The 25519-nt window shown below is 44.0% G+C and overlaps 3 protein-coding genes and 1 pseudogene across 6 annotated transcripts; 2 read left to right on the forward strand and 2 right to left on the reverse strand.

Annotated features, from left to right (window-relative positions):
- Positions 1-854: 854 nt before the first annotated feature.
- On the forward strand, positions 855-4881 carry LOC111971964 (ras-related protein Rab-19-like). 4 transcript variants are annotated; one of them, XM_023998757.2, is made up of 5 exons: positions 855-941; positions 1029-1115; positions 3322-3510; positions 4130-4313; positions 4512-4881. In XM_023998757.2, exons 3-5 carry the CDS (start codon positions 3436-3438, stop codon positions 4778-4780), a joined length of 528 nt encoding a protein of 175 aa, XP_023854525.1. In that variant the 5' UTR covers positions 855-941; positions 1029-1115; positions 3322-3435; the 3' UTR covers positions 4781-4881. The 4 variants fall into 4 exon arrangements, with proteins under 4 accessions (XP_023854525.1, XP_023854523.1, XP_023854524.1 ...); XM_023998755.2 differs by lacking the exons at positions 855-941; positions 1029-1115 and adding an exon at positions 1162-1250; XM_023998756.2 differs by lacking the exons at positions 855-941; positions 1029-1115 and adding an exon at positions 1162-1250 and having other exon boundaries at positions 4136-4313.
- A 1142-nt stretch (positions 4882-6023) lies between these two features.
- hdhd5 (haloacid dehalogenase like hydrolase domain containing 5) lies at positions 6024-10958 on the reverse strand. The gene is given in 9 exon segments (XM_023998754.3): positions 6024-7093; positions 7241-7429; positions 7542-7716; positions 7802-7835; positions 8012-8105; positions 9334-9341; positions 9343-9447; positions 9760-9963; positions 10613-10958. Coding segments are annotated over 9 exon segments (1335 nt in total). The 5' UTR covers positions 10727-10958; the 3' UTR covers positions 6024-6681.
- A 227-nt stretch (positions 10959-11185) lies between these two features.
- Positions 11186-20491, reverse strand: ccdc77 (coiled-coil domain containing 77). The gene is made up of 12 exons (XM_023999081.2): positions 20423-20491; positions 19622-19656; positions 19225-19408; positions 18978-19120; positions 18783-18879; positions 18555-18636; positions 17545-17633; positions 17324-17472; positions 14173-14443; positions 12194-12319; positions 11905-12057; positions 11186-11799 (listed from the first exon to the last, which is right to left on the reverse strand). The coding sequence occupies exons 2-12, from the start codon at positions 19648-19650 to the stop codon at positions 11653-11655; spliced, it is 1470 nt and encodes a 489-aa protein (XP_023854849.1). The 5' UTR covers positions 19651-19656; positions 20423-20491; the 3' UTR covers positions 11186-11652.
- Positions 20492-20961: 470 nt separating this feature from the next.
- Positions 20962-25519, forward strand: part of LOC111971784 (harmonin-like) — a 35537-nt pseudogene continuing 30979 nt past the window's right edge.

A 25519-nucleotide genomic window follows, 5' to 3' on the forward strand; every position in this document is an offset into this window, starting at 1 on the left:
CATGTGACACACACACTGAAGAACAAAATGGTGGCCAGGTATGGTGCACAGTGCCTTTCACTCACATGCATTGTTCTGTGTCCAGCCTTGTGTCCATGTGCTTCTGTGGGCTGAGATGACAACGAACCAGTGTGTCAGTAGAGAGAGGAAGAAGGTCATTGTATGGATTGAGGTCAAATGGATTCATTACACAGATTAAATTAAATCAGCCCTCATTAACGAGATGTTTAAAAACAACAAGATAACTAATGTAAAATATACTGGGCCCGTTAATGTAAATGGGTTCAGAACTTTTGTTAAAYAACACAGTTAAAAATATATGGCAAATAGAAATCAAAACTAGATGCTCGTCAGATATAGATGGGAGGGGTTGAGGGTAGCTAAAGAATGGGATTAAAAACAAACAAAATATAACTTTTGTCAAATATACTGTGTCCGTAAAATGTATATAGTATATATAAGCTGGAAGTAGAAGCCCTAGTGTTGTTGTCCATTAGTTTCCTCCAATTAGGGGCGGGGTGGCAGGTTTTGGGAAATATAAGGGAAATATATATATTTATATATATACACAGTACTGGAAATGATGCAGACAATTACATTGATGGAAGCTACAATCTATCTGCTCTACCCCCCCCAAGATGTTTACTGGTAAAGGCCTACGTGTTTGTCTTGTGTTTTTGCCTGCTCTATACTTAGCCTTTATCGTGTGGTTCTGAATGCACTGGAATGTGTTTGTTGACCGCAGTCAGGAGGTGGCAAATAGTGATAGAGGGGCAGCCCATGTGTCTCTGTCTTCGTGTGTGTGTTTCTCAGTGTTTTATATGCAGCTGGGGTCCAAATGACACCTGTCGAGACAAAAGAGTTGTGGTTCCATTTCTCCAGGAGCAGCTATAGGAGTGATTCCCTCTGTTGAAGGATGTGTACCTACAGTAGTGAGCCTTGTAAGCACCCAGAGACAAGTCTTAGATGTGATTTCTTGATAAACAAGAAACTTCTCACTGACTAATCCCTCCTTCCTGTCCTCACAGACCCTGGACCTTGCCTAGAAAACTACAATTACCAAGATGCAGCGGTGCAGGTGGCCAGGCAACTGATATTCGCACCTGCCAGGAAAGGTAAGGGGTGTACCTTAGTGGTCTGTGAACGAATGAGAGTGGGGAGAACAACAGAGTAGAGAGAGGGATATGGTATGAGAGGCATAAGTACACTAACTGCACAGGGAAGCAGTTGGAGGAATGAGCACAAAGAATGTGAGTGATTTGGATGTATACAACCTATCCTAAATGTAAATTTAAAAATTCCAGCACATTGAGGAATAACATGTTATATGTGATGTTATTTCTACTGTGACAGAATCTGTTGGAGGTCAACATTTTATTTAGTGTGTAATGAGCTCACCTGAGGAAATACCTGAAGCGGTGCCGAGTAGGGAACACTTGTAGAGGATACAGACTACTGAAGCGGTGCCGAGTAGGGAACACTTGTAGAGGATACAGACTACTGAAGCTGTGACGGAGTAGGGAACACTTGTAGAGGATACAGACTACTGAAGCGGTGCCGAGTAGGGAACACTTGTAGAGGATACAGACTACTGAAGCGGTGCCGAGTAGGGAACACTTGTAGAGGATACAGACTACTGAAGCGGTGCCGAGTAGGGAACACTTGTAGAGGATACAGACTACTGAAGCGGTGCCGAGTAGGGAACACTTGTAGAGGATACAGACTACTGAAGCGGTGCCGAGTAGGGAACACTTGTAGAGGATACAGACTACTGAAGCGGTGCCGAGTAGGGAACACTTGTAGAGGATACAGACTACTGAAGCGGTGCCGAGTAGGGAACACTTGTAGAGGATACAGACTACTGAAGCGGTGCGAGTAGGGAACACTTGTAGAGGATACAGACTACTGAAGCGGTGCCGAGTAGGGAACACTTGTAGAGGATACAGACTACTGAAGCGGTGCCGAGTAGGGAACACTTGTAGAGGATACAGACTACTGAAGCGGTGCCGAGTAGGGAACACTTGTAGAGGATACAGACTACTGAAGCGGTGCCGAGTAGGGAACACTTGTAGAGGATACAGACTACTGAACGCGGTGCCGAGTAGGGAACACTTGTAGAGGATACAGACTACTGAAGCGTGCCGAGTAGGGAACACTTGTAGAGGATACAGACTACTGAAGCGGTGCCGAGTAGGGAACACTTGTAGAGGATACAGACTACTGAAGCGGTGCCGAGTAGGGAACACTTGTAGAGGATACAGACTACTGAAGCGGTGCCGAGTAGGGAACACTTGTAGAGGATACAGACTACTGAAGCGGTGCCGAGTAGGGAACACTTGTAGAGGATACAGACTACTGAAGCAGGTGCCGAGTAGGGAACACTTGTAGAGGATACAGACTACTGAAAGCGGTGCCGAGTAGGGAACACTTGTAGAGGATACAGACTACTGAAGCGGTGCGAGTAGGGAACACTTGTAGAGGATACAGACTACTGAAGCGGTGCCGAGTAGGAACACTTGTAGAGGATACAGATACTGAAGCGGTGCCGAGTAGGGAACACTTGTAGAGGATACAGACTACTGAAGCGGTGCCGAGTAGGGAACACTTGTAGAGGATACAGACTACTGAAGCGGTGCCGAGTAGGAACACTTGTAGAGGATACAGACTACTGAAGCGGTGCCGAGTAGGGAAACATTGTAGAGGATACAGACTACTGAAGACGTGGCCGAGTAGGGAACACTTGTAGAGGATACAGACTACTGAAGCGGTGCCGAGTAGGGAACACTTGTAGAGGATACAGACTACTGAAGCCGGTGCGAGTAGGACACTTGTAGAGGATACAGACTACTGAACGGGTGGCCGAGTAGGGAACACTTGTAGAGGATACAGACTACTGAAGCGGTGCCGAGTAGGGAACACTTGTAGAGGATACAGACTACTGAAGCCTGATCTTCAATACTTCTTCAGCAATGTATTTTCTGCGTAACTACCATTTTTTTGTTTTGTTTATTCAGTTCCCCAAGACAATCTGAGTAAAAGGGACACAGTTCAAGTAGGACATTCATGTACTTCTTTAGCTCCTCTTGAGGAAGAGTTCTCCCCATGTTTCTGAGTAGGATGTGACCAATCTCTGTCAACAGTTTCAACTGTTATTGATGCATCTAACAACGCACAGAGTAGAGAACCAGTTCTGTCACTGCTGCAGGGCATCTCAGCCTGGCCCTAGTTTAGTGCTGTCTGACTGGCCCTAGTTTAGTGGTGTCTGACTGGCCCTAGTTTAGTGGTGTCTGACTGGCCCTGTGGTGATCCCTTACCATGCAGTCCTCTGGGCCGGAGCAGGACGACTCCTTTGACTTCCTCTTTAAGATTGTCCTGGTGGGAGACTCAGACGTGGGGAAGACCTGCGTGGTCCAGAGATTTAAATCTGGTGTCTTCATGGAGAAACAGCAGAACACTATCGGGGTGGATTTCACCGTCAGAACCATGCTCATCAATGGCAGGAAGGTCAAGGTAAGAAGCATGTGTACATTCTCTATCTTTCTAGGATAATCAATCATACGTACAGGACATGTTGTCTTTGCTGTGTCATTATTTCAGTTTTGTCAATAGGCCTAGCTAGCGCAACTGTCTTTACACAGTGCAAATCCTTATTCATAGTCAAAAGAACAGGGGTGGTCTAACCAACATTTGATCGCCCCGCTGTGTATTTTCTGGGTGTACGCCAAATGACTACAATTGAGTGTATGAACGGTATAAGTGTTTTTCTAGGTGCATGTTTGTCTGTGTATTTGAAAAAGGGAAGGGAGATGATTTCGGACCTTAACATCTTGTCCATGAATTAGTGCCTAACCTCCCTGTACCAGTTTCTCCTCCACAGTGATGTATGTAAATAAACAACCCACAGTCGCTTCCCTGTTAAGTGTTTGCCAAAACGWCTGGATAGGTGTAAGCAATATGGTCTCCAGCTGGCCTTCCAATGTGTTTAGGGGAATGTTCACCGATCTTGGGGAAAGTGCTAGGGGTGGTTTTTCAACGGACACTTTGTTCCTTAGCTGAGTGTGTGTGTAAGGAATTAGTGTAGTGTGTGTGTGTGTGTGTTCTCCAGCTGAAGTGTGTGTCGTCTCCTCAGCTGCAGGTGTGGGACACAGCTGGACAGGAACGTTTCCGCTCAATCACCCAGAGTTATTACCGCAGCGCCCACGGCGCCATAGTGGCCTACGATATCACACGCCGGCCAACCTTTGACTCTTTGACACGCTGGATCCAGGAAGTGGAACAAGACGGGGCTGCAAGCGTTGTGCTCATCCTCATTGGTGGGTGGGAGAGACACAGGAAACACATGGCTTTATATAAACTCTGTTAAAAAGCCTACTTAAGTTGTTAATGACATAACAGATGTGGTGCTCATCTTCTGGCGGGTGAGAGAAATGTCTSACACCAACTTTCATCAACAGAAACTAAAATAGAAAGACAAATTTCCATCTGTAACTTCCTTTGCTCTTCTCTCCTAGGGAACAAGTCAGACCGGCAGTCGGAGAGACAGGTGCTGTTTGAGGATGCCTGTACCCTGGCTGAGGGGAGGGGTGCGCTGGCCGCCCTGGAGACCTCTGCGAAGGAGGCCCAGAATGTGGAGGCAGCCTTCATGCTCATGGCCCGGGAGCTGATGGTGAGGAACGGCCTCGCCGTCACAGACCAACACTCACAGGCCTCCCCACACATCTTCCCAAACTCCCATCCAATCCATGGCGCCGATCCTACAGACAGGAAGTCATGTTGTTGAGAGAATTGCGTGGGAGAGGGTTTGTGGTGCTGATAACTTGTCTGGAATCAACATCGCCTACACAGTCCCTTGACACTTGACCTTGTAGATGTAAAGCAACAAAGCCCACTCGTTTTCGACGGCTTACATCTACAGCTGCTGTCAAGAAGTGTGCTTCGGGATAGGGGCTGAGTGTACTATATTGTGTGGATGTGATATGAGTACTCTACTGATAATGGCAAATATCACTGCCACTGAGTGTACCAGTAGTCAAACACTTGTTACCAGTACTTAATGTTAAAAGTATCCCATGCCACCTGTGGCTTATCGTACATGGGGGGGGAATGATGTATTCACCTTATTTGTTGGATATGTAACAATTATTTACTTAAACAGTGAGATTTCCTGCTAATGCTGAGTTTTATGGTGTCAACTCTAGCTTCCCGGTGATAAAACCTACAGCTGGCCTTCCAGGGACAGGATGTGGGGAGGTTGTGACTGTTAGAGAGGAGTAGAATAAAGGCCTCAATGGTTCTTAAACATCCTGGCCTGGGAAATTAGGCCAGGGTCGGGGGTATAGATACAGATAGGATTGGCTCATGGTGTCCCCCCAATCTATATGGGAGGGGTAGAACCAAGCATTCTGGGTATATGAACTGCATTGTCTGTATGATTCAAACTCTCAGCCTAACGGTCTCATTATTACAACAATKAATCAATATTAAAGAAATTACCAAGTCTCTCAGTACTGAATTTCCACGACCGGGGGGGAGAAAGACTGGTTTCAGTGAACACTTTATTGTCCTTCAATTTGTCAAATACAGTGTTGCATTTATGACAATTCCAGTCACATGTCTTTCCCTCAGAACTTTTGGCCAATTGAACATAGCTAAAAATGTTGACATCCCTGCATAAAACACTCAATAACAATCTCATAAAAATAAATTGTTTAAAAAATACAAAATGCTTTGCCTGCCTTCACATGGTAATGGCTATTGTAAGACGCTCCAAACGTTACTTGAACAGTCAGATGTTTAGTTCATGGTAAATGGAACAACTAGCCTTGCATCAATTGTGGAGTCCATCAAAGAACATTCCTGGACTTAAACTGGTCACTTGCATGAAGTTGTTCCTGTGATTCTGCTACAAGCCTGGATAGACAAATATATTGTAAAAGCTAACCCATTACAGTAAAGTAAATGGCCTATCAACAGTGTATTTCATGTATTCAGTCCACTAAGAATATTATTCATCAAGCCGAAAACAGTCATGATAGCCACAACAGATAGCATTACATATTCAAACATCGTGCACATGTTGATTTTGTTTCTCCCCACCAGACGCGTTCATGACACGCAGATTAAAATACCAAAATTCTATTTTAGCACCTGACTACGCCCGCGTGCAGTTTGGATGAACTGATTGAATAACATGCATACATTTTGCAATGCTCGTGCACGGAACTTGGCAGGTCTAGTCAGCATACTACACTCCTTAGAACAGGACACGCAACAGAAATGTAAAAGTTAGGGAAATCTCAATGGCAGTACAGTATGGTAAATGTGCATGGACATTCTAGACTTGTGATGTAATTCGCTGTATGAGCGACTGTACTAGCATGGCCGAGTGAGGCAGTTGAGGACGTTTTGAAGTTTCTTGGTCACAGAGGGGTCTATGTGAACTCTTAGACCCTGTCCTAACCAAAGAGAGGCTGTGTTTACACAGGYGGCACAATTTAGATTTTCTTGCCACTCATTTGTCTTTTGATTAATCAGATCAGCTCTGAAAAAGATAAGAAAATAAATCAGAATTGGGCTGCCTGTGTAAACACAGCCTCAGAGACCCAGACATTGAGCTGCTGTTAATTGACTTGGCAAGCAGTGCTGTGACCAGGGTACAGGACAGTATTGAGACTCAGGCCCCTACTCCAGGGGCCATCCCTCCTGCTGGAACACCAGCTCCACAGCCTCCTTCACATCCTGCACCATGAAGGATGGCTGGGTCAGGTTGGGGTCAAAGCGGAAGTCCCTGTGACCGTGGAAGATCCGATGCTCTGTAACCGTATGCCTGGGGTCAGGGGGCAGTTCCTGCTGGTCCCGGCTGTACACCCCCGTACACACCAGGATGGAGCTGCACCCCACAGGGAGGGGCTCCTCGCCCCCGTACGCCCCTGTAACCCCTCCCATCTCGGCACAGGTCATTTCGTGGGGGTCCTCCAGGGGTTGGCTCTGAGGCTCCCCCCCTCCGAGCTGCATCAGGGCCCGGGTGCGGTGGCAGGACTGTAGGTAGCGGTTGTAGAGGTTGGCGCCGTAGATGTCTGCCATGGGGTTGTCACTGAGGGAGAGACGGAGTGAAGGCAGAGWGTTAAGGGGGCTTGAGTTAGTCAAGATGGAATACACAGATTGAAACAGTATCTATGCCGGGCGGGCAGGCAGTCACCCGATGGCGTAAACAGTATGTAACCCAGGCAGGCAGTCTCACCCGATGGCGTAGAGTCTCTCCACAGGTTCAGTCCAGCCCAGACTCTCAGCCTGCTGTCTGATGAGCAGCTCAGCATAGTTATAGGTCACCACACTGGGCTTTCCGATCAGAGCATCATACTTCAGCTCACAGCCAGTCACCTTCTTATACAGACTCTCCAGACACACCAGAAACATACCGTGACCAAACCTAGCAAACAGGGATATTTACAACACACATGTTCTGTTGTTTACAACAATTTGGCTATAAGACCTAAATTGCCTTGATGGTATTCTCTGAGTGGAAGTGCGTGTGTTCCCACCTGGGGTTCTTGGCCTCAGCTACCCACATCAGGTCCATGTTACAGGCCAGCACTGGAATGTGAGGATACTGCAGTGTTGTCAGGGCATTCCCAGGCTTCCCATTGGTTAAGAGCACGTCCATTATTAGCTGGAGGTTGGTCTCCCATCTGACTGGCTCACCAAACAGAATGATGGCTAAAAAAAACAATGTTGAAGACAGTCAGTCAAAAATCAATCTTCCGTAAGTTTCAAAATATTTTGTATTATTTGTATATATTACCTTCTATCGGGGGTAACTCTTTACTTGGTGGAACCTGTAAGATAATTCAACACTGTAAACATGCTGGAGATACGAATGGTAAATGCATAAGAATTGATGCGTCATAAACGTCTAATTTAGCTCTCCATTCTCCTCTTTCATACCATTATTAGTTTGTTCCTGCTGAACACAATCCAAGTCACGCCCTTTCTCCTCCAACTAAATCCTCACCATGTCTTTGGGTCTTCTGTTGTGATCCACCATGTCCTGAAGCGGATAGGCATCCCTCAGCATGTCTATGGTCACAACATTCTGAAATCCCAGACTGTTGTTGGATAGATTAAGGTCAAACTCAAAATAACAGAACATTAAACAGAGCAAGACAATGCAACACATTCATAAAGGGAGAGTAGCACGACAAGGAGAATTTAAAAAGGTTTCCTGCCATTTAAGGGACAATCTGCACTTAATACTTTTAAATTATTGGACTTTTAAATKAATGATATACCCATTGATTCTTGAATAATATAACTTATAAATGCCTCATGAGCTTTTTTTCAACTCTCTTACCCCATGAGAACCCAAAATAGAGGCTTGTTTTACTCCACTGTTTGTAAACTTTGCAATTGTAAACAAACACTAAAGCCTCAAAACATGGCTTAAACTATAATTTATCATCATGGTCAGTCCTTGCATCAAAAACTATGTCTATGAAGAGTGGTTACAATTCTCCAGCCCCATCCCTCAGCTGTTTACTGCAACAATGGGGGGCTTTGTAATTGTTTAAACTGCAGATTTCCCCTTTCACTGTCCTACTGTTTGCCAAACAGTTCAAGCCAAAATCTATACAAAGACCTCATATTTCTTGGGTTACTGAATGGCTCAGGAAAACAAATGTGTGCTTAGTTTGCTCAATAGATGTCTTCTGTTGTATTACAGTCTGCCCATCAGTTTTGATCTCAGTGTACAGTTGACATAGTTGGCTGTGAAAGGATATCCTTTTAGAGGACAATAGAGACTTTATATAAATATATAGTATATTGCTATTTACCACTTTTAAATTACTGAAATGTTGTGTATATCCCTAGACATCTCACAGTCGTCACCCCTATGATCACTGCTGCTCTGTTACATAGGTAATCTATCTCTCTTCAAATGTCATGGAAAGAGTCACCCCTATGATCACTGCTGCTCTGTTACATAGGTAATCTATCTCTCTTCAAATGTCATGGAAAGAGTCACCCCTATGATCACTGCTGCTCTGTTACATAGGTAATCTATCTCTCTTCAAATGTCATGGAAAGAGTCACCCCTATGATCACTGCTGCTCTGTTACATAGGTAATCTATCTCTCTTCAAATATCATGGAAAGAGTCACCCTATGATCACTGCTGCTCTGTTACATAGGTAATCTATCTCTCTTCAAATGTCATGGAAAGAGTCACCCCTATGATCACTGCTGCTCTGTTACATAGGTAATCTATCTCTCTTCAAATGTCATGGAAAGAGTCACCCCTATGATCACTGCTCTGCCTGGAGATTAGTAAGGATACTTGTGAGCCCACCTCCAGCACTGGGCCCTGGCCTGACACCAGCACACACATGTTGTGATACTGACTGAACATACGCAAAGGACTGTGGGACAGCATCACCTGGTCTGGAGACACCTGCGGTGGAAAACACAAGCAAAACAATCAGTAAAGCACAGAACCAGTTAGTGCAGGATTGTTGCGTGCAATGTGACCCAGATGTTAGTGGAGGATTGTTGGGTGCAACATGACAATATAACCCAGATGTTAGTGGAGGAKTGTTGGGTGCAATATGACAATATAACCCAGATGTTAGTCCAGGATTGTTGGTTACAATATGACCAAAATCCATCGCTGACCTCCACCTCCAGAAGGTGAGACATGTCAGTATGACCCAGATTTTAGTGCAGGATTGTTTGGTGCTATATGACAATATGACGCATCTCTCACCTCCACTTCCAGCAGGTGAGACAGTTGTTCAGCTTTGGTCTGCCTCATAGAGTTCCCTGCGTTGGTCACAAACACCACAGGCACTTTGTACTTCCCCTTCCTGTCCACCAAGCTCCTAAAGATCTGTTTGGCTGCAGGGATGGGTGTGCGGCCCCGCACTAGCACCCCATCGATGTCGAAGAGGAGCCCGAACAAGTTGTGGCCCTGTGGAGACAGATGAATGGTGTGTGACGTGCAGCCTTTCTTCAGTGGACTTTGAGACGATGGTTTATGGTAATGGTCTTGCATCCTTGTATGTGTATAGGCCTTAGGCCTACATGCTGGACCGGACCACCCTCATTTTCTTTATGGTAGGCCTTTAAAGTGGGTTAGTAGTGGGATTAGTCTGCAGTGATACAGCGACCAACGTAACAGTTAAACAACTCAACAGCAATGTCCTGAACTGGTCCCCTTCTGTAGAAGGGTTGTCCAAGCCAAGGACAGGACAGGTAAAGACTGCATCCTAGTGGTGTGTTTACATGCACTATTTTATGTCCCTGTCAACCAGCTCTTTCAAGTTAAAGCCGGTTGGGAGGGTATTTTAGGACACAGGCTTGGCAGGGACTGTGACTAATTAATTACAGCTAAGTGTAAAGGTGTCAAATGGGAAACTGTCTAGCTAATCTTGCCAACTCGGGTGAAAATATTCAGTCAATGGCATTTGGATTGGAAAACTGTGCGTTTGAAACGGAGATTTGTAGCTAGCTATCTGGAATGTGAATAGTGACCACACTGAATCAAAGTTTGATTTCGGTAATTAGTTAGCTAGCTAACTATAAACGAGCCAGAATCAACAATGAAACATTCGACTTACATTGCTGTAACTCTGTGATGAGATATGAAGTTGTTTGCCTGCTCCTGCGTGACTTGATTTCAGGAGTCGCCAACCAAATTTCAAAACGTTACATCTTTGCAGTAACTCTGCCATTTCCTCTAACGTTAGCTAGCAAGCTTAAGCTAGCTAAAACAATCACTACAGACAAAAACACAACAGCATTAACGTTACACACTACCAAGCACTAACTAGCTATAGGAACAACATAGCTAGCTATATCATACACGACAATAGAAAGTGAAAAGTGTGCCATCACTAAACTTGATAGCAAGCTGCCATATGAATAACAGATGGCCACGCTTTGGCTAGCTTGCTTTCCGTCAGTGTCAACCCATACCGCGCTTGCGCACATCTCAATTTTATGGAAGTGACGATTTCTACATCGAATTGAGCCAATGGACTTTCTTTCCTAAAATAAAGTTTCGATTTAGAGATTTTGATTGCGGTCTGTTTCTGTTCTGAGGAAACATCAAACATGTTTAATGTATCTATATGTCCTAGTTGTGCATTTGACGTGTAAACATGCATTGTCAATCTAGTTATTACAATAAATTATAAAATACATCTTTATTGATCAAAATGAAACACACACTCGGTCTTTCATAGCAACACACAATAGATAAATCAGTAGTGGAAAACAAGTTTGTCTAGAATGAACTTTTATGTGCACATTGTTCATCTTGTCCTGTTTGTATTTAATTACTGTATCAATGTAATAGGAAATGTAAGACATGTCATACACACCCAGGTCTCCTTGGCCTAAAACCTAAACATAATTCTAAATCGTGAGACATTTTAGATATGCAGCACATGTGCCTCTCATATCAGGTGTCAGAAAAAAATGAAAAAAAAAATCACACTTAGCATGTCAAAGGGGGAATACAGGATCATGATGAGTCGGGAGTCCTAAGTTAAATTGTCCAACAACAATGCTAAATTATTCAGTTTCAAAACATTTCCTGTTGCGTGGGCAACTGAACAGTACCCTGGTCCCCAGTCCCCAGTGKGCTTTTAAAATCTCAGCTGTATCGGAGGTCGTTCTCCAGGCCGTAGATCTTGGCCTTCAGGGTCTTCAGCTCCCCCTGGACCTTCTTGGTCCGAGCGTTGGTCTGACGCACTTCGTGTAGGATGGCCAGGTCCTGATTCGGGCCCACGTTCAGGGTGACCTGAAACACACAGATACCACACCCAGACATGAGCTTGCACATAGAAGCTAAGTAAACATACAACAGCTAACACACCTCGGTACACAACATTCACCTGCTACTCACCTTGAAAAGCTGTTTCTCCACATCTTTGAGTTTCTGCCGGAGGTGTTTGATGTCGGTCTTGAAGCCCTCCACCTCCATGGCCCTCCTCTTCTCCAGGGCCTCGTACCGCTGGGTCGTCATCTGAAGACGCTTCGCCATCTTGTCTGACCGATCCTACACAAAGATGAGCAAAACACAGTGGAGTAAACACCCACACACACCACAATGTATAACACAAACAATAATTTAGCAAAATATACATGGCGTAGTCAGAATTATTCATATCTTGTAAGGATTCGTGGCTACGCACCTTGAAAATCTCCCTGCCCATGTCCCCCTCCTCTCTGATCTGAGCCAGGTCTGTCTCCAGGGTAACACACTGCTCCCTGTACATCTCAGCCAGGCGGTGGGCCTGCTTCAGCTCTTCCTGCACTGTCTGGGGCCACAGGAAATAGCAGGACACAACAACACAACAGGAAATYCATTTTTAGAATAAGGCTGTAACATAACAAAATGTGGAAAAAGTCAAGAGGTCTGAATAATTTCCAAAGGCACTGTATATACACAGTGCWTTCGAAAAGTATCTAGACCCCTTCCAATTTTCCACATTTTGTTACGTTACAGCCTTATTCTAAAATGGATGAAATAAAAGCAATCAATCTACACACAATACCTCATAATAACAAAGTGAAAACAGGTTATACATTTTTGCAAATGTATTACAAATAAAAAACAAATAGCTTTACATAAGTATTCAGACCCTTTGCTATGAGACTCGAAACTGAGATCAGCTGCATCCTGTTTCCATTGATCATCCTTGAGATGTTTCTACAACTTGATTAGAGTCCACCTGTGGTAAATTCAATTGATTGGACATGATTTGGAAAGGCACACACCTGTCTATATAAGGTCCCACAGTTGACAGTGCATGTCAGTTCAAACACCAAGCCATGAGGTCGAAGGAATTATCCGTAGAGCTCAGACAGGATTGTGTTGAGGCAAAGATCTGAGGAAGGGTACCAAAACATTGATACAGCATTGTAGGTCCCCAAGAACACAGTGGCCTCCATCATTCTTAAATGGAAGAAGTTTGGAACCACCAAGACTCTTCCTAGCTCTGGATGCCTGGCCAAACTGAGCAATCGGGGGAGAAGGACCTTGGTTAGGGAGGTGACCAAGAACTCGATGGTCACTCTGACAGAGGCTCTGTAGGCTATGGGCTCTCCAACCCTGTTCCAGGAATCTTGTTACACTAGGCTCTGGGCTCTCCAACCCTGTTCCAGGAGTCTAGGCTATGGGCTCTCCAACCCTGTTCCAGGGGTCATAGGCCTATAGGCTAGGCTATTTTAGTTGTAATACAAACCTTWTCAAAACATATAGGCCCATGGGCTAGGCTTCATGATGCAGGCAACTATGATATGAAAAAGTCACAAAATGCATGCTCTGTTTCTTGCCTTTGACTGCACACGTTGGGCATCATTAACAAGTGATAATATTCTCACCCGTCAGACTATTCTAAATGTAATGTTGTCTTTACATATACTAAATCATGTGTGTGACATTAGTTTTGATATAGAATGGGCTATTATCGTCATCTGATTGAAGGGAGCTTTTCGCGCGGTTCATTTTCATGCCAGCCAGGTAGGTAGGCTACTCCGGTTGTAAAGCGAAGCAATGTGCTTAATATTTGGAAAGTTCATAAATAAATATAGTAGGCCTATAGAAATCTGATGGGGTCTTCCTCTTTTTAATAGAGGCCATCAAAACGGTTCTCACACGCAATTACATAGCCTATAGAAATGTTGTGCAACATGGGCTTATAAGAACACTTATTTCATTCCATGCATCAACCAGCTMCGAGGAGCTGGCTCTCGGTGCGCAACAGGTGATCCTATTCCGCTCAAACTCATGAAGTGTTTGATTTGATTTTCGACTGCATTTGCATTGATGTCAGAGTAATTAGAGAGACAATAGAGCCCTGAGTACCAGGCCATTAGCAAGTTTGGTAGGCTACTAATGACCATCAGCGGCATCAGAGCACCGTTTTGGAGAAGCCTAGTTACCGTGACTCAACGGTCATGCGGAATTTGACTGCGGTCATGAATCGTGACTGCCGTGTGGCAGAAATATGGTCACCGTAACAGCCCTAGGCACAACAACGCTTTTAACACCACTTGTTCATGTAAAATAAAAAATAAAAGAGACACACTCCTTTCTTTGAGGTGTTGGATGGGACATGATCCCAATGATGTAAGACCTCTGATCTGAAGCATGTGTACCACTACCCACCCTGAGCTCCTCCCTGTGGACGTGCTGTGTGTCAGGCTGGGGCTGGGTTAGAAGCAGAGCCATGCTGCTGCCGTGTCCTCTGGATCCTGGTCCCGGCTGCTCCCTCCCGTGACCATCACTGGCTTTCCTCAGACGGTCCTGGGTTGAGTCTAGCTCTCGCAGCAGCCGGTCCTTCTCCACCATCCAGCCCTTCTCGTGGGCCCGCGTCTCAAACTTCAGCTGTAGGAAGTCCCTGGTGCTCTCGTACAGCAGGTTCTGGGTTCGGTCCAGCCTGGGAAGGAGAGTAGAGAGGGACAAGGAGCGGGACAGAGAGGAAGGGAGAGAACATGTATTCAGGATAGTGGTATGTGAACTAGGATCGGCATTTTAAATTGTTTGACTGTTGGGAGTACTCCGATGATTTTTACTCAGGCCCGCATTGGGAAAAAAACATGCGCATTTATCTATATCCCAACAACGCCTAATTTAACATAACCTTTACAGGATAACAAATCCAAATTGCCCCATATACAGTGAGTATGCCAAAAATAAAGAACACATTCCTAATATTGTGTTGCACCCCCTCTTTTTCCCTCAGAACAGCCTCAATTTGTTGGGGCAGGACAAGATGTCAAAAGCATCCACAGGGATGCTGGCCCATGTTGACTCCAATGCTTCCCACGGAATCGAACCCGGGTCTGTAGTGACGCCTCTAGCACTGCGATGCTGCRCCTCTCGGGAGGCCCAGTACAGGTGTTCTTATAGATTTGTATATTCAGTGTATATTCATTCAATATAAAAAACAAGTGCCATTTAAGATTAAKTTATTGAAACTGTAATATCAACTAGTTACATTATATTATGGAACACAAACTTCAAAAAGGCAGTAACCTCAGCAGTGACACTTTCTTGTAGCAGACAAGACACTCATTTCCTGAGCCCTTATTACAGTCAAGACAACACTTTTATACAAAAAAACGATGTAATAAAGTGCCTTCGGAAAGTATTCAGACCCCTTGAGTTTTTCTATATTTTTTTTAGGTTACAGTCTTATTCTAAATCTGATTACATTGTTTTTTCCCACTTCATCAACCTACACACACTATCCCATAATGACAAAGCAAAAACAGGTTTTTAGAAATGTTTACAAATTTGTACCATTTGTTTTGGGGGGGGGGGAATATTACATTTACATAAGTATTCAGACGCTTTACTCAGTACTTTGTTGAAGCACCTTTGGCAGCGATTACAGCCTCGAGTCTTTTTGGGTATGACACTACAAGCTTGGCACACCTGTATTTGGGGAGTTTCTCCCCAAATCCTCTCAAGTTTGGATGGGGACACACAGCTATTTTCAGGTCTCTCCAGAGATGTTCGATCGGGTTCAAGTCCGGGCTCTGGCTGGGCCACTCAAGGACATTCAGAGACTTGTCCCGAAAAAGCCACTCTTGCGTTGTCTTGGCTGTATGCTTAGGGTTGTTGTCCTGTTGGAAGGTGAACCTTCACTTCAGTCTGAGGTACTGAGCGGTCTGGAGCAGGTTGCTCTGTTCATATTTCCCTCWATTCTGACTAGTCTCCCAGTCCCTGCAGCTGAAAAACATCCCCACARCATGATGCTGCCASCTCCATGCTTCACCGTAGGGATGGTGCCKGCCAGGTTTCCRCCAGACGTGACACTTGGCATTCAGGCAAAATAGTTCAATCTCRGTTTCATCAGACCAGAGAATCTTGTTTCTCATGGTCTGAGAGTCTTTAGGTGCTTTTTGGGCRGGCTTTCATGAGCCTTTAACTGAGGAGTGGCTTCCATCTGGCCACTCTACAATAAAGGCCTAATTGGTGTGCTGCAGAGCTGGTTGTCCTTCTGAAAGTTTCTCCCAAGAGGCTTCAAAGCCTCTTAATGGCCAATACATAGCATCACCACCAGGGTTTATATACATCATTGAAACAGTCAAAACAGTTACTCTCAAAGAGTGATCATTTGAAACGGGGCTCAATTTGACGAGTTCAAAGTTCAGGGTTATAAACCAAAACATGTCTTATTTTCAATATACAGACGTTCAATTTAGTTTATTCTGCCTGTTCTTTGGAATTGTACARATGGATTAACAATTCCAMATTGAACACKGCATGGGGATGAATTACAGCCACAACATCCGTTTGGTGAGTAGGCCTAAGCTTAATGATTCTGATGAAAATATGCTTGTTCTAGTTTTACCATCTATGTTCAGGGGGATTATAATCTGGGCTAACCAATTCTAAATGGCAGTAGCTCTTCAGAAAGTAGCCTAAGCAGAAAAGACAGGACGCAATTATTTCAGCGCTCGTTGTTGGAACAGATATTTCCCTACTTCAGTCAGTCAACCAGCCCATTTTTTATTTGTGATTAAACTTCTGTATAGGCATTTACAGTGCCTTCAGAAACTATTCATATCCCTCGACTTATTCCACTTTGTTGTTACACCCTGAATTAAAAATGGATTAGATACATTTTCCTCCCATCTACACACAATAAAAATACCCCATGATGACAAAGTGAAAACATGTTTTAAAAATAAAGAAATATCTAATTTAAATTTGCTAACATTAAAAAAAAAAAAACATATGTTCACTGTCAATATGGTGTATTGTGTGTAGATGGGTGAGAAAATTGATTTAATCTATTTTGAATTCAGGCTTTAACAACAAAATGTGGAATAAGTCGCGCTACGAATACTTTCTGAAACGACTGTATTTCTGTACACCTAACGGGCGCTTGTGTACGCACTCARCATGTGTGTGTAGAGGAATGGGTCGGAACACAATTGATTGAGTGAGACAGAGGGGAAAGGGAATTTAGAGAGAAGAACTACGTGATGATTGGCTTGGTTTATTTTTTGTTGTGCCCCGCAAATGCACATGAACAAATGGAACACTAAAATCAAAGCAAATTAAAGTTGTCTTCAAGTMCTAATTTTGATCTCTGGTTGATGATAGAGTTTTGACGTCAGTTGGAGTACTCATGTCCATCCCTGATGTGAAGCCACTGACAGTGAGAGTAGTGATGCAGTCCTGGCCTCTAGTCGAGACATCTCTCTCTATACATCATTTGGTGGTACAGTATGTGGGGTGGAGGAATATGAAATGTAGTAGTGATATGAAGAGTGCAGTAGAGTATAGTAGGTAGTTTGCATACTTGTCAGTGAGTACGGTGATGCGGTCCTGGTCTCTCTGGTGCTGGACCTGTCCCTCCTCCACGTGGATTCTCCTGTCCTCCAGCAGAGACTCCACCTGCTCTTTGGACAAACGAGTCTGCTCCTCCATCTGAGCCTGCAGTGCCTCCACCTGCACATTACACCAGTTCAATAGTGTTCAAGGAGCTAAATTAGTTGCTTTTGAGTGTGTGTGTCGTACTACCTGTAGTAGTAAGGTCTGGTTGTCTCTTCTGTACTGCTCTGGGCTTCCTCCATTCACCACTCCCTCTGATCTGGATGTCCGGCTTCCCTCTGCTCACAGACAGAAACAAGGCTAAGTGGCACAGTCAGGGAAATATTGCACTCCCAAGACAGATTATTCCACATTTCCGTAAACTGATTAGCGCTAAGAGCCCACTGTAATCCTACTTACTAAATTAGATTTTAGTAGCTCCCCTCCTTAGGCKTAGGTTTATCTTACATAGGGAAGATCTTTATCTTACATAGGGAAGAACTCTTAGGTAGAGAAAATTGTTATGAGATGAAAAAAAAAATCAAATGCAGGGCCAGCCCTGGTCTTTTGGGGCCTTAGGCAACGTTTTGTTGGGAGGCCCCCTCACACATTTTTGCCATGGGACGGAGGGAAGATTTTGCTATTTTATAAAAAATGTTATGGTATTCTACTCGTTTCTGCATTGGTCAGAGAGAAAATGTGCAGTTTTACAGCTAATTTCCTGCAATTCTACACATTGTGCCATGACTTATACCATGTTGATATGATATCTGAGTGAAGAGTGAATAACAAAATMAAAAATGGGGACCCCCTGGAGGTCAGGGCCCCTGGGCACGTACCCTGGATGCCCGGTCTGTAATTCAACCATGATTACTAGAAGTTTAGATAGCTGGCTAGACTAACTTACCAATCTAAAACATTTTAGTTGACATGGACYAATTGAGTGAYTGTCAGTGACTGACATGAGAGAAAAGCTGCTGATGCACAACCACATTTTGAAATTGCACCTTGTGTATYCTACTATTCTAACACTCAACAGTAAGTTGAGACCCCGATGGTCGCCTATGTCGCTTATGCCTGGGGTCGGCCCTGATCAAATGCCACCGTGAATGATTTTACTTATAAACCTTCTGCAATATCTCAAACCAACAGATACATCTAAATATGTATACCCCTAAAATATAATTATCAAATCACGAAAACAGAGAATTTTCTTCAACCTTTTGCAGATCCAGTTCTTGACTTTGCCATCTTCCGATGATCCAGAATTCTGGGCTCTAGTTCCTTCTGGGCTATGCTAACCTACAGCACAGTAGACAGACAGGCAATAGTCATGTAAGTCGCCAACTAGATATAGATCCCTTTCCGAAAGCATGTAATGTCAAATAAGACAATAGTCTTATTTGAATTAGAATTAAGTTTCCTGAAGTGGAACTGTGACCCCTGACCTTGTGTGGAGGGTCACGGTGGAAGTAGGTGATCTCCCCAGTGTCTGGCCCCACCAGGGCTAACAGGTGCTGGATTTTCTTCCTGTCCTCCAGCTCTCTGAACACAAAGACAATAGAAAACCTGTATTTTTCTTGTAAAGCTGGAAATGTCAATAGCAATTGTAAAGTGTAATTGTGAATCAAATGAGGGCTCACCTGATCTTGAGTCTGTCATTCTCTGCGTACAGACGCAGCGCCTGTTCCCTCTCCTGGAAGAGGTACACCTGCATGTCACTCAAAGCCTTCTGCAGCTCAGATATCTCCCCTTCGCGCTGTCGCACCTCCCACTGCAGCTTGTGCTGGGAGGGCAGGGAGAGACAGGGGGATTAGCACACACCCATCAGTTGCTCTGTCTGCATGGGTGCACCCCCCGCACCCACACACACACACACACACAGTTCACCTGGTCCTCTGTGGTGCCTCTGTACTTCTCCAGCATCTGCATCAGGTCATCGTGTTCTCCATCAAACTGGGCGATCTTCCCCCTGTAGAACTCCAGCAGCTCTCTGGAGGGGCGCAGGTAGGCCAGGCGCTCAGTGATGGGGGGCAGGGGAGAGTCCTCCACCCCAAGGGTGCGGTCTGTCTGCCTGGAAGGGAAGACAACCCAGAAGGGAGGAAATTATCCCACTAAGCTAACAAAGATAAAACCAATCTAGGAACAATTCCTTAGTCAGATTAAAGTAGGAGCCGTAGGGAGATTAGACACAATAATGAGATTAGACACAATAGATGTGGTCACTACAATTCTGTAATCTGATAGAGGAAACAATTAAACAACACAATAGGTAGCCTTTACTTACCGGTCTTTTGTTGGAGGTGACTCCATCATGTTGACCTGCAACACATTTATTGTTCAATTTGAGACRCAGTTAAATGATTGTTATGATATGTGCGAAAGCCTGGGAGGTTTTAGGTAGGGCATCCCGAGTGGCGCAGCGGTCTAAGGCACTACATCTCAGTGCAAGAGGCGTCACTGCAGTCCCTGGTTATTATCCAGGCTGCATCGTGATTGGGAGTCCCATAGGGCAGCGTACAATTGGCCCAGCATTGTCCGGGTTTGGCCGTAATTGTAAATAAGAATTTSTTCTTAACTTACTTGCCTAGTTAAATAAAGGTTCAATAAAACAATTWAAAAAGTATAACGTTAGCAGTTATCTGTTGTTGTGACTTGTGCCATGATACTTGTTGGGTGTTCGCCCACATGACTTCGCGAAACAATGTAATTCCCAAATTGAGAATGGCCGCTCTCCTTCCCGTCGTTGCTAAGCGCCTGCGTGGAAAAGGACGCGGGGAGTTTGAAACTGCTAACGTAACTGCAGCTGGCTACCACCACTGGTCCCACTTGGTTACCTAGCTAGGTGGCGATCTGTGTCTATTCACTGTATTTATGAAATATAATAGCTTGCTAGTTCGTTCTAACAAAGTGAGTTGCCAGCTAGAACAACGGTGCACTCACTTCATAAACAAGTCTCAAATTAGCTTGCGTAAGATAGCTAACACAGATGGATAACAGTACAAAAGGTTTGCGTGCCATATCCGATGGCAATATTTCAACAATGATTCTAAATCTGTWTTAAATATTGACATTCGTTTTCCAGTACCTTTCACTGTTTCATGAAACTTCAAACTGTCTGCCTCTTTAGATCCCGGAAGTTTACATAGTCTTTCTTCGGAGAAAAAAAAGTGCAGTGAGATTCGAGTAGCGATGCTTTACCGCCACCTACTGTTCTTTGAAGTGAATTRAAACACGGTGTGACCGGCTGGACTTCTGCACCAGCTTCCGCACTGTTTTACGGTAGCATACATAAGGAAATAGTGATATATAAGCCTGATATATAAGCCTAACAAAGTTTTTTCTTTGTCATAGACAATTAAGCCTGAAACGTAATTGCCACAGGCACTAGTTTATCATATGTTACAATAACCTAACTCTACAGTAGTAGTAGAGGAGGTGGCATAAGGCTATGATTATTTGCCCCTGGACTAGACACTGATATAAGGCCAGTTTTGTATTCATTACCCTATCAATTGAGGTTATGATTTGGGGAGTGTACGCTGATCCTAGACCTGCGCCTGAGCATCTGTTACCCAGTGCTATTCTCGAAATAGGGCCCCTGGTGTCACTCATCTACTACCCAGCGTTCATTATCGGTAGCGCCACTTTTGGTAGGGAACTGTCGCACACAGGACGATTGAACGCCAGTTGGTAGCACCGTTTTTTTTGGTCGAAAATGGAACGAAAAGTAGCTCGAGAATTTAGGCACAAGGTAATAACTTAATAATGAAATATTTGCATAATGTGTTAAGTAAAGCAATTGCTGTTTCATTTCTCTTTGGCTGTTATCACGGTATGATGTACTCTGAACCCTGTTGGGGTAACGCTTTTACACAGCTGCCTTTACATTTAATATGTCTTGATAGGTATTGAGAAGTAATTAGTATCGGACTAASATATGTTTTGTCTTCGATTTTTATTGCATTGTTTCATCCTTTATTTCACAATTGAGAAATTAGACTGTTTGTGTGTTATACAACTTCATTATCTGTAAGATTAAAACGTTGTTCCCTCATATGTAAGGATATTTAATTTCATATATTCCTTTTTAACACTGTATGTGTGTATGTGCTATACAGTAACATACATTTAGATTGTCCAAAGAGTCTGTACAGGTAAGCTAGGCTAAAGTATATCATGATGACAAAAATATGTGTGTTGGCRTTCTTGATTGGTTAGTTGTTGTGCACTGTGTGTATTGCAGAAAGTTCTGGGTTTTCCAACATATTTTTTGTTTGTTGGTCATTCTTGATCCAACACGTACAGTTAAAGTCAGAAGTTTACATACATTTAGGTTGGAGTCATTAACCTGTTTTTAAACCACTCCACAAATTTCTTGTTAACAAACTCGGTTAGGACACCTACTTTGTCTATGACAAGTAATTTTTCCAACAATTGTTCATAGACAGATTATTTCACTTATAATTCACTGTATCACAATTCCAGTGGGTCAGAAGTTTACATACACTAAGTTGACTGTGCCTTTAAACAACTTGGAAAATTCCAGAAAATTATGTCATGGCTTTAGAAGCTTCTGATTGACATCATTTGAGTCAATTGGAGGTGTAGCTGTGGATGTATTTCAAGGCCTGCTTTCAAGCTCAGTGCCTCTTTGCTTGACATCATGGGAAAATCAAAGAAAATCAGCCAAGACCTCCACCTCCAAAATTGTAGACCTCCACAAGTCTGATTCATCCTTGGGAGCAATTTCCAAATGCCTGAAGGTACCACGTTCATATGTACAAACAATAGTAGCAAGTATAAACACCATGGGACCACGCAGCCGTCATACCGCTCAGGAGGAGACCTTCTGTCTCTAGAGATGATGGTGCGAAAAGTACAAATCAATCCAGAACAACAGCAAAGGACCTTGTGAAGATGCTGGAGGAAACAGGTACAAAGTGTCTACATCCACAGTAAAACAAGTCCTATATCAGACATAACCGAAAGGGCTCAGCAAGGAAGAAGCCACTGCTCCAAAACCCACAAAAAGCCAGACTACGGTTTGCAACTGCACGGGACAAAGATGTACTTTTGAGAAATGTCCTCTGTCTGATGAAAAAATAGACTGTTTGGCCATAATGCCACATTATGTTTGGAGGAAAAGGGGGATGCTTGCAGCCGAAAAACACCTACCAACCGTGAAGACGGGGGTGGCAGCATCATGTGTGGGGGTGCTTTGCTGCAGGAGGGACTGGTGCACTTCACAAAATAGATGGCATCATGAGGGAGGAAAATTATGTGAATATATTGAAGCAACATCTCAAGACATCAGTCAAGAAGTTAAAGCTTGGTTCAAATGGTCTTCCAATTAGACAATGACCCCAAGCATACTTCCAAAGTTGTGGCTCTAAGGACAACAAAGTCAAGGTATTGGAGTGGCCATCACAAAGCCCTGACCTCAATCCATAGAAAAATTGTGGGCAGAACTTAAAATGCGTGTGCGAGCAAGGCGGCCTACAGACCTGACTCAGTTGCACCAGCTCTGTCAGGAGGAATGGGCCAAAATTCACCCAACTATTTGTGGGAAGCTTGTGGAAGGCTACCTGAAACATTTGACCCAAGTTAAACAATTGAAAGGCAATGCTACCAAATACTAATTGAGTGTATGTAACTCTTGACCCACTGGGATTGTGATGAAAGAAATAAAAGCTGAAATAAATCATTCTCTCAACTATTATTCTGACATTTCACATTCTTAAAATAAGTGGTGATCCTAACTGACCTAGACAGGGAATTTTTACTAGGATTAAATGTCAGGAATTGTGAAAAACTGAGTTTAAATGATTTGGCTAAGGTGTATGTAAACTTCTGACTTCAACTGTATATACCAGTGATGCAATGAAATAAATGAAATGCAGAAGTCCGCCAGTCACACAGTGTTGCAATTCACTACAAAGAACAGTAGGTGGGCTCCCGAGTGAAGCGCGGTCTAGGGCACTGCATTCAGTGCTAGAGGCATCACTACAGACCCTGGTCGATCCTGGCGTATCAAATCGGCCTGATTGGGAGTCCCATAGGGCGGCGCACAATTGGCCCAGCGTCGTTGGTTAGATTGGGCCGGGGTAGGCCGTCATTGTAAATAAGTTTGTTCTTGACTGACTAGCCTAGTTAAATAAATATATAAAAATTAATTGTAGGGCATACAATTGTTCATTTCCCAAATGCAGGTTAATAATGTCAAAACAGAAACGGTGTAAAGGGAACGTGATACATTTGGKTGTTTTCAGTCCTCTGTAATGTGGATCCTGAGCTATCTGGCCTCAATGTTGTAGGTTGTCACTGGGTCGCTCCCCTTTTGATCATTTAGAGAGTGTCAGGGATGTTCAGCCATGCAGAAAGGAAGGGACAATTTACAGCAGAATTTAGAGACGGAGAGAGCAGGTAGGCAGGCAGGTATGAGCAGCAGACTCATTTTATTTGTCTTTTAGAGGGGAATATAGGCTAATGTTGGATTGAAGTGGGCCCTTTAATCTCTATTATTGCTGATTTGACATTAATGTGTGTTGTATTCACCCCTGGGCWTTGTTGGATGTTTGAGAAAAGGGAGTTTAAATGTTTAGAGAGCACAAGAGAACTTCAGTTATAACATAAGCTGTGTGTTGGTCCATGTTCCCAGACTACCCAGTGGTCTGTGGGTGGTGCTTTATGATCGGCTTCATCAGTTTATGGGGCCAAAGTCTGCACATAGTCACATTGCTTACCCTGTCTCTCAATGTCGAGTCAGAGAGCTTTACGACACTATAAACACACCGGCATACACCCATCAACCTTTGCATGTTTGTGCTTTTGTGCGGTAATGTGTATCTAGGTGTGTGTGTGCTTGATTGTGTGTGTGTGTGGATGTGTTTAACTATGCTTGTGGGGACCAGAAGTCCCCACAAGAATAGTAAACAAATAAACATTTGACATTTTGTTAGTCCCCACAAGGTCAAATGCTATTTCTAGGGGGTTTAGGGTTAGGCTAGAATTAGGGTTAGGAGCTAGAGTTTCTTTTAGTTTTGGGGTTAGGAGCCAGGGTTAGGTTTAGGGTTAAGGTTAGGCTTTAGGGTTGGGGTTAGGGAAAATAAGATTTTGAATGGGACTGAATTTTGTGTCCCCACAAGGTTAGCTGTACTGTGTGTGAGAGAGAGACTTTTTTTGTATGGTGGAGGACCTCTTGTCTCAGGGTTGTACTGTAAGGTTATACTGCTCACCTCACTATTCCAAACCTCCCTCCAACCTCCCCCCTCCATCTCACTCCCTCACTCCCTCTCCCCAGTCCTGTGGCATAAGAGTGGCTCCCAGCCCAGAGTCCTAGTGAGGGCCGGTCACTTCACAGGAGAAAGGATCTAGAAAGAGGGAAAGCTACCTGGCCTTCGGCCACCAGCATCAACAATAGATGCTAATGCTTTTATAGGCACACAAACACAGCAAACATATACACGGGCACGCACACACACGCACACACACACACTGAGGCACTCACACATAGACAATGTTCCTTAATGAAGGATATGGGCTACATTAATGACTGGCCCAAGCGCTTCCTCAACCTTTCTGCAGCAGTTCAGTCGTTACAAGGTAAGACACACACACACACACACACACACACACACACACACACACACACACACACACACACACCTAGGGCTAGAGTGCATGTACCCTGAAATGGTGAAAGGACCACAGCTGAGAGGGATATGTCAGTAAGAGTCTGCAGCTTTCCCCGACTGTGGCAGCTGCTATCTTGTCTGTGATAGAGGATGATGAAGATGTCTGTGTTGTCTAGGTGGAGCTGCTCATTGACAATGAGGCAGAAAAGGATTACCTGTACGATGTCCTGCGGATGTACCACCAGTGAGTATCTCTGTCTGACTTTCACATCAGTTTAGTGCTAAATGATTGACTTGTTAGTAATTTTCAGGACAAACAATTTTCGCCACAGTTTTTCAATTTTCTTCCCTTAACTGATTTCAGTTTGCTGATCCTTTATTTGGGGAAGTGTATTGTTAGTAGTGTACTCAACCAGTACTAGATAAATTAATTGTTAGTAGTAGTTGTTAGTAGTGTACTCTGCCAGTACTAGATAAATGCATTGTTAGTAGTTAGTAGTAGTTGTTGTTAGTGGTGTACTCTGCCAGTACTAGATAAATACATTGTT

Source organism: Salvelinus sp. IW2-2015, linkage group LG13, assembly GCF_002910315.2.
Source record: "Salvelinus sp. IW2-2015 linkage group LG13, ASM291031v2, whole genome shotgun sequence".
NCBI lineage: Eukaryota > Metazoa > Chordata > Actinopteri > Salmoniformes > Salmonidae > Salvelinus > Salvelinus sp. IW2-2015.